This window comes from Limanda limanda, chromosome 19 (genome assembly GCF_963576545.1).
Source record: "Limanda limanda chromosome 19, fLimLim1.1, whole genome shotgun sequence".
Lineage (NCBI taxonomy): Eukaryota > Metazoa > Chordata > Actinopteri > Pleuronectiformes > Pleuronectidae > Limanda > Limanda limanda.
The window spans coordinates 17168636-17182938 of NC_083654.1; the positions used below are offsets into that span (position 1 = coordinate 17168636).

At 44.0% G+C, this 14303-nt stretch overlaps 1 protein-coding gene across 2 annotated transcripts in view; it reads left to right on the plus strand.

The window, feature by feature from the left end:
• Positions 1 to 14303, plus strand: part of LOC133025994 (oxysterol-binding protein-related protein 10) — a 50399-nt gene that overhangs the window by 32979 nt on the left and 3117 nt on the right. For both annotated transcript variants that reach the window (XM_061092800.1, XM_061092801.1), the window contains 6 exons: positions 750 to 880; positions 10754 to 10903; positions 10983 to 11481; positions 13019 to 13205; positions 13739 to 13921; positions 14011 to 14164. In XM_061092800.1, the coding sequence (XP_060948783.1) occupies positions 750 to 880; positions 10754 to 10903; positions 10983 to 11481; positions 13019 to 13205; positions 13739 to 13921; positions 14011 to 14164 (1304 nt within the window). The remainder of the gene's footprint in view (positions 1 to 749; positions 881 to 10753; positions 10904 to 10982; positions 11482 to 13018; positions 13206 to 13738; positions 13922 to 14010; positions 14165 to 14303) is intronic.

Genomic DNA, 14303 nt, shown 5'->3' on the forward strand with positions numbered 1-14303 from the left:
GTGTGGCTGTAGCCTGTAGACTCTAAAGTCACTTGTAGAGATTTAGTTAAACTGCACAGCAAACTATGGCCTCAAAAAACGACCCTGGTGTTGAATTATCGCCTCTTGAAGTCCAAAGTCAGTAGAAGTCTGCTGCTCTCACACTATTTATTTCCTATATAGCTGTAATAACTGAAGCTGTTTTCAGGCTCAGTTACTGTTGATGAGACAAACACTCCTGGACGTAGGTTTCTTATATCCCTGCAGTTTATTGTTTGGGGCAACGGAGGGAAAATTAATCGTGATTTTTAGTATTTTTCTGTTTATTGAGGTGAATCAGCACATCGTAACAGATCCAGGATATGATAAAGAACACATATTACATTTCAAACACACACGCACACAATTTCCTGTTGTCTAGCCTCTGTCCATCACACACCCACAGCCCGATAACATTTATGAGAACTTTAATATTGAATGTGGGAGATGAGTAGGAGGCATGTGTGTCTTCTCCCTCTTGAATTCTGCCAAACCTAAAACTAAGCATTAACACACACACACACACACACACACACACACACACACACACACACACACACACACACACACACACACACACACACACACACACACACACACACACACACACACACACACACACACACACACACTACAACAACGCAACAGTGTAAAACATACAGTATCCTCCCCTCCCTGTTGTTAACTAGCAGCCAGCACCCGGCTCTGACCCGGCTCTGTCCTGTCCTCAGATGGTGTTCCTGTGTGGACTGTACCAAAGTCGCCCTCAGGGGAGCTGATGAAGAACGGAGGTCTGACCCCTCTGCGATCAGCCGAGCCCTCGCCGGCCCTCAGGAAAAGGAGTCTGTCCCATGGTGCTGAGGTGAGGAATATTGTCAATTATCACCTTCTGCTCTCCATCGTGCTCGTCTTCCTCTCTCTCTCTCTCTCTTCCTTGCTGTGTCGGAGAGTTTATAATGTGTCAGATGTGGGCCTGGGAAGAATTAAAGGATCCATTTTAATTCCTACATCTAAATCCTCCTCGCTGTGCCTGCAGACTCTGAAACATATCCGCAGTAAGGAGGATGTAAAGGAAGGGAGGATCTTTCCCTCTCCTGCTTTCTCCTCTTCTCTTCTCTTCGTTCTTGTTGAGCAGCGAGAGGGAAGCAGTCGTGGCTTCTCAAAGTTTGAACAGAGCTACTGTCGGATAAGTGGGTCACACAGTATAGAGCTGGAACTGAGCCGATCCCGGGAGGGGGTTTCATTAATTCCTGCTGCAGAGAGCGGCTGCCTGACTGTCTAGACCGCCACGCATCGGTGAGGCCGCTCGGCGATGACGTGGACGTGCGTCAGTCAGGTGGAGAGAGAGGGAGTTGTGGGTGAACGTGTGACGCTCAGAAGGGGATTTTACATCGGTGCTTTGGTTTCAGTCCCACATGAATAAATCCAGTCTCAATAATTTAGTCAAAATTGCTGTTTGATAACTTGTTTAAATCCAATCAAAACTTTGTACAAACTGCATTAGCTGCGTTAATTGTACATGCTGTTAAAAAGCTGTTAATTTATCCACATGTTGCATTGTGCATGTTGGCGGCGTATTTGGCCTGTTGCCTTGGAAACAGATGATTTTGAGATGTGTCATCTATAGCTACACTAGATATTAGAATACAATGCTCCAATATGAAACACACATCGTCTCTTATAGTTTCACTGGCGTCTCCTCAGCAGCCTCCATGTCAAATGTAACACTCGTGTCATTAGCTGTGGTGTTAAATCCAAACTGCAGAAACAGGAAGGGACATTTTACCTTTCACATAAGCAGTGAATCAGCCTCAACCCCCATGAGGGACTTCCTGTGCCCACAGCCGTCTCCTCCACAGACACCGAGGTGTATTCTGTCACGTTAATGATCCTTTCCCATTGACATACGAGTGTAAAATGGATATAACAGCGTCGAGGTGTCAGCTAATTTACTGCTAATTGTCGAGCTGCTCAACCTTCGTCATGGTCCTCAGCAGAGAGAGGGGGAGCGAGGGCAATTCCTCACGGCCATTTGGCGCATTAAAGAGAATTCAGATGATATTATTGCAGTTATGATTCAGGAGGCCACAGCCAAGAATATGCACTGAGATTTCTGCCAAATAAAGTAACATTCTGTGCTCCACTAATGCCAAGTCTTAAAATAAAAGAAACTGAGATATGGACGTTAAGGAAATTATGAAATATGTCAGACTTAGATCTTTGTTTTGTGTTAAACACTGAAGCCTCAGAGACGAATCTGTCAGGCCAGAAAAATGAAAGCTGTGCCCATCAATATTTTACGATAATTACATCCAGCATTATCACTGCGACTAGCTGCTGTTTCTCACGCAAATATGTGTCATAGCTGCTGCCAGAGTTGTCTGTCAACTGAAGAAAAAAAATATGTGAACAATACGAGAATGTGTGCTGCTTACAAATTCACTATCAAACAGGGATTTTCCTGCAGTTGCTTTAGTGGAAATGATCAGCTGCTACGACACAAGGAAATATGTTGTCTGCCTGAGTCTGTGAAAGAATCTGGACAAACAGGACATCAGGGAAACAGTGTGGACCTGGGGTCAAAGTGGTTCTTACCCAGTAGGTGATTTGTTCCTTTTTACCGAGGTGGGGTGTGTGGTCACCATTTAATTGCTGAAGACAGTAAAATCTTTCTGGATGGCTAATGACCCCCAGACGTGCCTTTATGGTTTGTAAACAAGAAACCTGTCAATTTATATTTATATATATGTGTGTGTTTGATTTGATGTTTCAAGGGTTAAAAAAGATCCAGAAAATAGCAAAGTATTTTCTAGCTTGTGTAGATGTGTACATTGCCTTCTGAAATAGTACCATAACATTTGTGATGTCAAAATAAGCGTAAGCATCTAAATTTGCAATTTGACCTAAAGTCAAATTCCTCACATGTTGCTGTGCTCTGCAGCTTGTGATTCCACCGGAGCCTTTGGAAGATGCTCTGGCTGCTGTTTGAAGAAGCAGGGCCGAGGTGTTATGATCTGTGCAGCACGGATTACTGAGGCACATTTGTGCAACTTGACACTTTATTCACGTTTTAACAGGATCAGCAGCGTCATGCGTCTGATTACATCACGTGCGGAGTGAACATTAGAGCAGAGCAGGAGATGGAGGAAGGTCGAGGTCTCTTCATTCGATCGTCTTACCTTTAGTCAGGAAGCTAATGTTTAGACGGTGGAGTGAAGTGATTTGTATGATTCATTTATGTGCTTGTCACTGTGAAGGTGGATGTGGTGAGATGGTTATTTTGCCATCTTGTGGCAGGCGAACACGATGCAGAGGATTAATTAATTGCAAAGTGCTCTGGGCCTCTGAGTCACGAGGTTTCTGATCAAGACGACTTTAAAAGTGATATTTGATATTTATTCTCAGAACGAGGCCAACGAGAGACAAGAATACTTGTATTAATGCTTTTGATTAAATGTTCTTGCACCGCTGCAGCTCCAGCCTTTGTTACTCAGGTGTCACCGTGACATTGTACCTTCGACATCAGAGCTCAAGGTCGGTTCCTCGATCTAATCTTGCTTTTCTAATCCTGGTCGTTTGCCAGTTTACCATTTCCCCTGTAATCTCGGGAGTACTCTTCAGAGCCGGGGAGAAAACGCATTACCTCGGAATAATAAAGGTTTTCTGCTTGAATTATGTATCAGCGCAGCAGCTTGTGTGCAGCTAGAGAGAGAGAGAGAGAGAGCGAGATAGAGAGAGAGAGTAAGCACAGGGGCCGGAGCTTCCCTGTGGGAAAATGGAGGAAGAATTGCTGATGCCGGCAGAAATCAGGAGGGTTTATGCATTTGGAAACAGCAGCAGCGAAACTCCCCAGATACATATTAGACCTGGCCACTGTTATACTGAGGATTCAACCTGCTGCTGGAGAACAGAGAGCAGACCTGCAGTCAGCTCTCACCATTTTACTGAAGTTTGTAATATCAGACAGAATTTATTTTCGCTTTTAAAAACTCTGGGGGAACTTCGCCCTGTCATATCTGCTTGTGGTTGACTTTGCCCTCTCGGTGCTGTGTGTGCAGAATAAACATAAAAAAAACATATATAACAACAATAATAACGGTTGTGCCAGGGAATGGTTTAATTTTCCTTCTCTCTTGTCCTGAGTTTGTGTCTGTGTTTTCCCAGCAGAGGGCAGCAGAGTGTTTAACTTTCTCCCAGGGAGCACATCACATTTACACAAGATGAGTCACATTGTTTGAATAGTGTCAATGAAATCTGCCTCTAATAATTTTGTGGCTTCTAGCTATGTTCTCCACCTTTATTCTGTCTGTTCTGCATCAACCACCAACTCTCTCTGCTCCTGATGCACAGCTTTAGTTTTGGACAGTAAATATGACGCCCGTCTATTAAAAAGTGACACATAGAGTTATTATTAATCCAGTTAACGAATCCTCTGATCAGACTGAGTTACGTTACTTTCATAAAGGGATTCTTTGAACCTGATTATAATGTAGAAGTGCAGCTGGAACAACAGGAATGAATTTGCTCCTCTGCTCTTTTTATGGTTATTTTGAGTGTTTAACGAGAAGAGTTTCATTTTAAAATCAGTTGCTGCTTCGGCTCTTTGTTGCTAAATCGCCTCAAAGCTCCTCGACGAAGACAGTTTGATGTTCAGTGTTTGATCTTCTTCAGGTTTTATATCAGAGATGGAGAAGTTGGTACTAAAGAGATTGCCATGTGTATAGAATGCGAATTAAAAAATATAAATGACAATTTAAACATAAATAAATAATACATTTTATTTGTAAGGCACTCTTCATCCGAGAATCTCAGAGTGCCAACATAAATATACATAAACATAAATATTTATTCGTTATTTTCAGAGCTAACTGATAAAAGACACAATTTTATCATAAAGCACATCACTGACTTGATTATTATCCCAAAATGGATATGTGTTATATTGGTTTACTGTTAAAAGCTGCTAGAGCTTAAACTTGTATCAGCCTGAAGATGACTCACCCTCAAGTGCAATTAGTTCCTTTGATCTTGGCGTTGGTACGAGTGTGCGTGTGAGTGTGTGTGTGTGTGTGTGTGTGTGTGTGTGTGTGTGTGTGTGTGTGTGTGTGTGTGTGTGTGTGTGTGTGTGTGTGTGTGTGTGTGTGTGTGTGTGTGAGTGTGAGTGAGAGTGAGAGAGTCTGCACCGGCTGTATTTCATATCCTCATTAGATGCTGCACTGATGTAACTGCTCATTATAATTTATATATGAAGCACTGGAATTCAACGTCTCAGACCCACTTGCCTCATTTTTATTTAAAGAAGAAGAAGAAGAGGAGGGAGAAATTTGGGAGATTTGTCTCTGACTCTGATTCTGACTCTGATTGCGATTCTGAGCCTAATTTCTGAGCATTCACTATTCTGCTTTTGTCTGGTCTGTTCAATTAAGGTTTTATCATTTTTGTTGCTACACTTTGGGTAGAAAAACCTTGTGTTAATTTAGATCCACACCTACAGCCCAAAATGGCTGTATAGCTTTAAAATCTACGTGTGCCTCAGCTCTATGCTTAGTGCTTTAGTCTTTCCAGACCTTTCTCTGTTCATCACTAAAATCTCTTTAAAGCTGCTAATCAACTTCAACTTCTACTCTTGCTGTAGATCTTAATAAATAAAAACCATAAACACTCATGTACTTTATATAAAGTAACACACCAGGTAAATAAACAGTATCTTTGAGATGAATGCCAACCGGGACCCAAACTGGAACCTTTAGAAGCTGTAACTAAAAAGCTTCTCAGCATCCCCCCCCAGAATCTGACATTTAAAACACACCTGACATTTAACAGGAAGGAAGAGGAGCGGGGGGGATGGGGGGAATTAAAGACGCAAAACTCCCACTTAAGTTGTGAACTCATCAAGTTGTTTAAATGTCTGACTCCTGCAGGCAGCGATCCTCGTCTGAATAAAGGATGAGTTCCACACACGCAGGCACTGAGTCACAGTTTGACTAAATGTCAAACAGTCGAACAGGAGGTGGATTTTTAAGCTTGTTGAGATATTTGGTGTCAGATACTTAACTGAGAAATGATGTGAATCAAAACAGTTGTTCCACAACAGCTGCAGATATTGGATCTGTCCATCAGTATTAACCAGCAAGAGAATAATACGATGGCATTTTACGTGTCTGGGCAGCAATGACATAATCAGAGGAGACACAAATATCACTGATTTGTTGCTTATGAGATTATTTTCCGAATCGAATAATATTTTATTTTAAAATTAGTTGCATTTTGTTTCTGTTTTGAAATCTGTGCTTTAGATTTAGCATAATCCTGCTCACAAACAAAAACAGATAATAAAAAAAACATTTGTTCGTTTCCTTGACAACTCTCTACTCTACTATTGAAATGGATCTGTTGTTCTAACATGTTCTAACTTCAGCCAAAGACGTGTGAGACGCTCGATTTCCTTTTGAATCTGAGCCTCCAAACATAATCAAAACTACATCTTAAAAGATGCTGTTTCATTTATTCTGCTTCTCGGGATCCAGGTGATGAGTATAACTTCAGTTTACCATCTTTTCTGCTCTTTACGGTACAAAAAGCAGCAGAAGGAGGAGAAATTATCTTAAACTCACACTTGAAAGATAGAACTAAAACAAAACAGGGCACATCTGTCAGTGATTTAACAACAAAAGGACAAAGTGAATGAGTGGAGATGGTTAGAGGGATGAGGAGGATGGATGGTGAAGGAGAAGTGAGGAGGTAAAAAGAGTTCTGGCTCATTTTCATCCCAATCTGAGCCTCCTGCAGCCGCCCACACTTTCCCCTGATGCTCCAAGAGAGAGAGAGAGAGAGAGAGAGAGAGAGAGAGAGAGAGAGAGAGACACAAGCAGAGGGTGAGACCGAGAGGAAAGTTAGGGAAAAACCGAATGGAGGGGGAGACGGATGACGATGAAACAGAATAGCGGATGGTGTGATGTAATGAGGAGACGAGGAGGAGGGAGGGTGAATGACAGCACGGAGGAGGAGGAGGAGGAGGAGGAGGAGGAGGAGGAGGAGGAGGAGGAGGAGGAGGAGGAGGAGGAGGAGGAGGAGGAGGAGGAGGAGGAGGAGGAGGAGGAAGAAGAGGAAGAGGAAGAAGAAGAATGAATCAAAGGCAAGAGTGAAGTGAGTTAGAAGTGACGCTGACGGGATGAGAAGACCGGCACAGAGGCAGGACGAAGACAAAAATAAAGAGAGAAGACGTGTTGTCCATGTGTTTCTGAGGGAGAGCAGAGGTGGAAGGAGGGATGAAGGTGGAAGGACGGATGTCATGTCAGAGGAGAACAGGAGGGAGGTAGTGACGAGGAGAGGGAGGAGGTGGAGGCAAAATTGGAAGGAGATGGAGCAGAGGGCCGATAGGAGGGTGGAGAGGGAAACGTCACAGGGACTTTCCTCAGCTTCCTCCTCCCCTCCTCCCTGTTTCTGCCTCTTTCTCCCTCAGAGTGGGTGGTGGGTGAGAGAGGAGAGAGGAGAGACTCTCTCTGTCACGCACAGCAGCTCTCCACCACCTCCACTCACACTTTGTCTCTATAACAAGACCCAGGACGCCGGTAAGAGAGCGGCTCCATCTCCAGACTCCTTTGGACAGAGTTCACCTGGGTAATTGGATTATCGTCCCGTCCTCCATCCTCCTGCTGTCCACCTGAGGCCGCTCTGAGATGAGATCCAGTTTCATGCAGGTCAAGCCTGTAGCTACACAGCCATGCAGCGTGCAGAGTGTGAGCGTGAGTATCAGCTGGGGTTTGTGTGAATGCATCGTTTTGTGGTGAAGTGTTTTTGATCTGGATGTGAGGTGAACGGTGGAGCCGCAGCCTGTGGGCGAAGTCTTTGCATTTTGGTTCTAAACATCTCTCGTCTGAAGCGTTGAGCCCAGTTCTCCTGCAACACCGAGGATCTTTGTTGACTTCATAAATTATGGAGTAATCTCCCCAGAGCTGCTCGTTCAGCTGCTCAACATTTAGAGCATCTGCAGAAGTTGCAGAATTATTTCTCAAACTAAAAGACGATGAAAAACGGGATCTGTTTCTACTGTAAAGCATAAAAAATCAGATCAATAGAACAAGTTTTTAATAAGATACCCTTTCAAAATGATGTAAAGTACTTAAGTATTAAATACACTAGTTCTGTATACATCATAAAACTTACTCTGGGTTATCAGGTCCTTTCTATTCAGAAATAATCCACTTATAGATGTGGTAGAATGAAACAAGTATATTTAAAATTAGCCCCAGCTTCAGCATCTGTAACATTTATGATTCATAATAAGTATGTTTGTCTGTTCCTGACTTACGAACATTTACGTTTATATTTATGCATGTGTTTTTACAGTGTTTTTACAGTGTTACTAGGCATTGAAAGATACACATATTTTTACACAGGAACAGTGTTTACTAGCCAGCGGCCATTGTTAGCAAAAACAGTTCATTATAACGCATTACGCTTCTTTTCACGCGAATAAACACTGTAGTAAAATGACTTCCGACAGAAACTGGACAGTACCATGTGTCACATGACACATTTAATGACAGGAAGTGCTGATAAACAGTAAAAAATTAAAGCTTCCACTACTGTTTATATACGGAGCGGCCATCTTGGATTTTGATATCTGGGGTGGTGCTTCCGATTTTCCCGGTGCCACTTCCGACTCGGCATTCAGAAAGCTACGAGGTTTAATGGAACGTAGCGTAAAATGGAGGATGTTTCGAATCCTATTACGACTTAATGTGTCGGATCATCAACCAAAACACACTCTGTGCTAATGTGGGATTTGTGACATGTCATCTTTCCACATTTGGAAAAGTTTAATTGCATCAAATTAACGAAAGCTCAATACCAATGATTCGAAGTGTCCAGATTCCAAAGCGATTTCGTTACAGAAACTATTCTCTTTTATTTTATTTTGAAACATGAAACAGGCGGGACTTCCTGTGTTCATCATCACAAGTACGATTGACTGAAAAGACGTCTCGTGAGAAGAGATGCGTAAACACAGACGTGATTTCACTATCCAGATAACAACCGATAATACCAAGTGTCTCAAAATGATCAAATTATCGTACATGATGAATTATCGATCGTACATCGTACAGAGGCCAAAAGTTATCGTACAAATACGATAACCATCGGGCTTCACTGTACAGCAGTAATTTCCTGTTGCTGCCAGGAGCCTCTTTAATTAGTTAGAACCAGTGGAATCATAACAGACCTCCCCCATCCTCCTCCTCCTTTCACATCTATATATACATCACTCTGCAGCCCGCTCCTGTGTGTGTGTTCCCTTGTCAGTGTGTGTGTGTGTGTGTGTGTCTTTTGTGCATAAACCTGTTCTCATTGTGTTAATGTGTGAGTGGATGTGTGGAGCTTTTGGCATGAATGCATTGAATGAAATATTCAGGTGACAGGCAGGCAGGCACGCCGGTCCTGGAAATCTCGTTTCTTCAGCGTTTTACTCCCCCCCCCCCATCCCAACCCCCCCACACCCGTCTCTGCAGGGCCACCAGATGTAATTATGCTGCTTGGACTTTCATCTCAGATCTCTCCTCAGCTTTTCTGCTTATTGAGCTTTTCTTTATTTATTACAAATCAAGCTGCAGTTGCGTTAAAATGAGATATCAAGTTGAAAACAGGACGCATGTATAAATGATTGTAATTGCTCAGAGACACAGATAGAGACGGAGGATAAAGAGCGGTGGGGCGGCTGTGGGGGGGGGGGGGGGGGGGTGCAGGGAGTTGTTGTTGCCCACAGGCTCCCGAGCACTTTCTGCATTATACATCAGCCTGTTTCTTGTTTTTCTCTTTCCTCTCCCCGTCTTCCTTCCTGCCCCCGAGTCACTGCAGGAGATATCAAAGACATGTGCTCTTCTTTAACCTCCACTGGATCCATTTCCAGTTGAATGCTGGAACACAAACAAAAACACAAGTCTCTGTGCCCCCCGACCAATGGAGGCATTGTGCGGATCAATGCTGAAGGCAAACGCGAGGGGGGGGGGGTTCAGGCTCCTCGGAGGAAACACGCTGCTTCCATTGTCACGTGAAACTCTGAGAGTGGCTTAAAAGACACGGCTGAACGGAGCATGAATGGGAGGCAGTGTCCGGTAAATGAGGTTGTGTCCTCTGGTATTTATAGGCTGCTTCTCTAACAGGTCGTCGCCTCGTCTTTAAATGAGTCGGTGACCTTATCGCTGGTATCGACAGTTGAACGTTGGCGAAGGAGAAACGGCTTCATCTTCCTCCGTTTGGCCTTTTCCAGTGACAGGTTCCTTGAGGAGCAGCGAGTGGAGAGGAGGAAGTGGATTCATTTGAGTTGCTCTGTTCTCGTCCTTTTTTATTTCCTTTGTTGGCTCGTAATAGTCTATATCAGTTAGGGTTTTGTTTGAGGTTATCTTTTCACCTCAGTCTGTTGGTTGGTTTGTTTGTTAGCACGATTAACAAAAACCTTTGAGCAGGTTTTCAGGAAACTTGGGCAGTTCCAAAATATTTCATCAAGATCCATGAAATCGAAGAAAAAACAACAACTATCTTGCAAAGTTGTAAAACAAATACCTGGATCCACCCCCGGATTCAGATCTGCACTTGATTGTATTGTTTTCCGGACTCATACTTCATCCTTCCACCAAGGGTCAACAGTAGTTTTCGTGTAATCTACAAACAAACCACTGTTTCTCTGATATGCTCCTTCATCAGATTCTTGTCCCCGCTCCTCTTGTCTCCACAGCACCCCCCAGGGCTGGAAGACATCAGCCCCAGTGAAGAGGTCACAGACACGGAGGACAACGACGAGGAGGACCTCGGCGTCCTGGACGACCAGCGGAGCATCATCCTCCACCTGCTCTCTCAGCTCAAACTGGGCATGGACCTCACACGGGTAAGAACAACATGTGTGGATGGATCTTCTCTCTTCCCCTGAACAAACACTATCACTTCAACATGTTCTTTTTCTGCAGGTGGTGTTGCCTACCTTCATTTTGGAAAAGCGGTCGCTGCTGGAGATGTACGCCAACTTCATGGCCCACCCTGACATGTTCCTGTCCATCACAGCCGGGGCCACGGCCGAGGACCGCATCGTCCGCTTCGTGGAGTACTACCTGACGGCGTTCCACGAGGGACGCAAGGGGGCCGTGGCCAAGAAGCCCTACAACCCCGTGCTCGGGGAGAGCTTCCACTGCTCCTGGGAAGTGCCGCGGGACAAAGTCAAACCCTCGGTCAGATCGAACCAGAGCTCGACCTGGGAGCCGAGCCGGGGCCCCAACCACACGCAGCAGGAGGACGAGTCGCCGGGAGACTGCTACAGAGTTCGCTTCGTGGCCGAGCAGGTTTCCCATCATCCTCCGGTGTCGGGGTTCTACTGCGAGTGTCGGGAGAGGCAGATGTGTGTCAACGCACACGTGTGGACCAAGAGCAAGTTCATGGGGATGTCGATAGGAGTGTCCATGGTGGGAGAAGGTGAATCAAACACAACACGACACTCATGATATATTTATATCAATCACTTAAAATCTGGACCCTTAAATGTTCTTTTTACGGGTCATGAAGGTCGAGCTAACAAGGCGCTCCGAGTGATGTTGGAGAATCTTTCAAGGGTCGTATTTCTCACTTTTGACCCATCTCACTTTTGCTTTCACACATTCACATCCTCCAGAGAAAAGTTAACTGTAAACAGAATTAATAGACCTTCAAATATAGATGATAATTTTGGTTATTTGTTCATTTAGGCTGCCAGTATAAATACAGTAATGAGAAGAAACCATACACACATTTATTTATTTAATCAACCTTTATTTGTACAGAATACGCTGAGCAAACAACACATGCTCTTTCACAGCTTAATGAAAATACAATGTGTAATAAGGATGCACAGATGCACATTTACAACTTATCATTCACTTTATAGAGGTTGATTGTTATTCATTGAAAATAAGGCAAACATTTTTAAATGAAAGGTCACAACAACCAATGAGTTAAAGAGGGAAGAGGCCACTCAGTGAAATATATTTTTGTAAGCAATACTAAAAGTTTTCCAAAAACAGTCTTTGAATTAAACCAAAGATTAAAACAAAAGCACTGCCCTTAAAACACAGTTCATTCTTTCTTATACAAATAACTTGTTCATTACGTCAGTTGAATCTCAGGAGCCTCAGAGAGTTTTTAGACGATGACTGATAATCCACCAGGTGCTCTCTCTCTCTCTCTCTCTCTCTCTCTCCTCACATGAGAGCGAACTGAAACCTCCTCTGTGTCTCTGGGTCTTCGCTCAGTAGATTTCTCGCTCTGTGTCACGATGTGGCCACAGCGACGCCTCGTGCAGTTCACCCCCCCGCAGGCGTCAGTCTGAGAAACGCAGCTGCACAAGTCGTCTCTTGTAATCATGAGTTTCACGAAGAACATGTGAGGAGCTGAGGAACCTGGAGACGAGATAAATGAACTTGTTGATCACGATGACGACTTGTGTCTAAAGTAAAAACAGCCTCTCAGAGAACAGAGGAGTGAATGTGTATTTATAATGTTGTGGTGAAAATCAATTCTGAGTATTTTACATCACATGTAATAGAAAACAATTATTGCCGCCTCCAGCCGGGTTAATAAATAATGTAAATGTATTCCCTATTTACCCAGAAGCACCCAGGGCACTGTGGTGAATTTAGTTCAGACATAACATGGATATTAAAAGCATCAGAGACGGTTTCCTTGAATAATATTAACAGCATTTAAAAGCACTATAAAATGTTTTTGATGTGATGCTCATATGGAATATTCAGCTGCTGGCTTTCACAAATACATAATGGAAATCAGGGGCAGGCTCACGATTTAATTAATGGTTATTACCCCAATATTTTATGATGCATTTATGCAAAAAGAGAGAGAGTGTGTTTGTGTGTGTGTGTGTGTTGGGGAATCTGTATTGTTTCAAGTTCTATTTTTCCCAACATGAGGAGGATTTCTTCAGCATTTTCTTATCACAGTTTAAACCCTTTCTCTCCAGGAGTCCTGTGTCTGCTGGAGCACGATGAGGAGTACGTCTTCACGCTGCCCTGCGCCTACGCCCGCTCCATCCTCACCGTGCCCTGGGTGGAGCTGGGGGGCAAAGTGTCCATCAGCTGCGTCAAGAGCGGCTACTCGGCCACCGTCACCTTCCACACCAAGCCTTTCTACGGAGGGAAGGTTCACAGGTGGGAGACTCTCGACACGTCCACCGTCACTGAGGAAAGAAGTCACCTTAAACTCATCTGTTACACAAACACTGACAGTGTCACAGCAGATATCAGGCTGAGGAGGTCACATACTACTGCAAAAAAACATTTAAATAGTTTCAATAGCTGTAGATTTAAAAGACAGATTTAAAAAGCTGCAAAACTTGTCAGTGGCACATGAAACCAATTTCACTTTATTTTTTAATTTCCCCGAGCATGAGCCTTTGATTCTCACTAACATATTCAATAACATCTAAAGATCAGATCTCATCACTGGTGCCGACAATTTAATGTTAAAACTAAATTCCCTTTCTAAAAGATTTCCTTTCATATTTAACATATGAATAAAATATTATATTGATTTTCTCCACAACCTTTTTGTGACCCTCAGAATTGATCTTATGAGGCTCAGGACACAATGTTTCACAAATGAAACACTCAAGATAGAAGTTCTGTCCTGAATGTGTGGGTCCGTGAGTTCCAGCTCTGTGTGTGTGTGTGTTGTGTTGCAGAGTGACGGCCGAGGTAAAACACAACCCGACCAACACCATCGTGTGCAAAGCGCAGGGCGAGTGGAACGGCACGCTGGAGTTCACGTACAGCAGCGGTGAAACCAAAGTGATCGACACGGCCAAACTCCCGGTGACCAGGAAGAAGCTGCGGCCGTCGGACCAGCAGGGGAGGAAGGAGTCCAGGTGAAAGAGAACAACAACTAAACACCAACTCCCATGCAGAGGGACGTCATTGATGTGGGAGCTTTTAATGCAACTGTGTGTTTTTACAGGTTGTTATGGCAACACGTCACCAAATCGCTGAAGGAGGGAAACATCGACGAGGCCACGGCGCACAAACACAGACTGGAGGAGCGGCAGCGGGGGGAGGAGAGGAAGAGAGCGGCCGACAACAAACCATGGACGCCCAAGTACTTCACTAAAGAGGTGCGTGAACTTCTCCTGATACAACTCACCAGTGAATTCAAATGTGGTTTCATAAGGAGACTGTCGGGCCCTGGTGGAGGTGCACAAACACTTCACTGTAGTTCTGTCTGTTAGAATCCTGCTGATTCACGTCACTGTA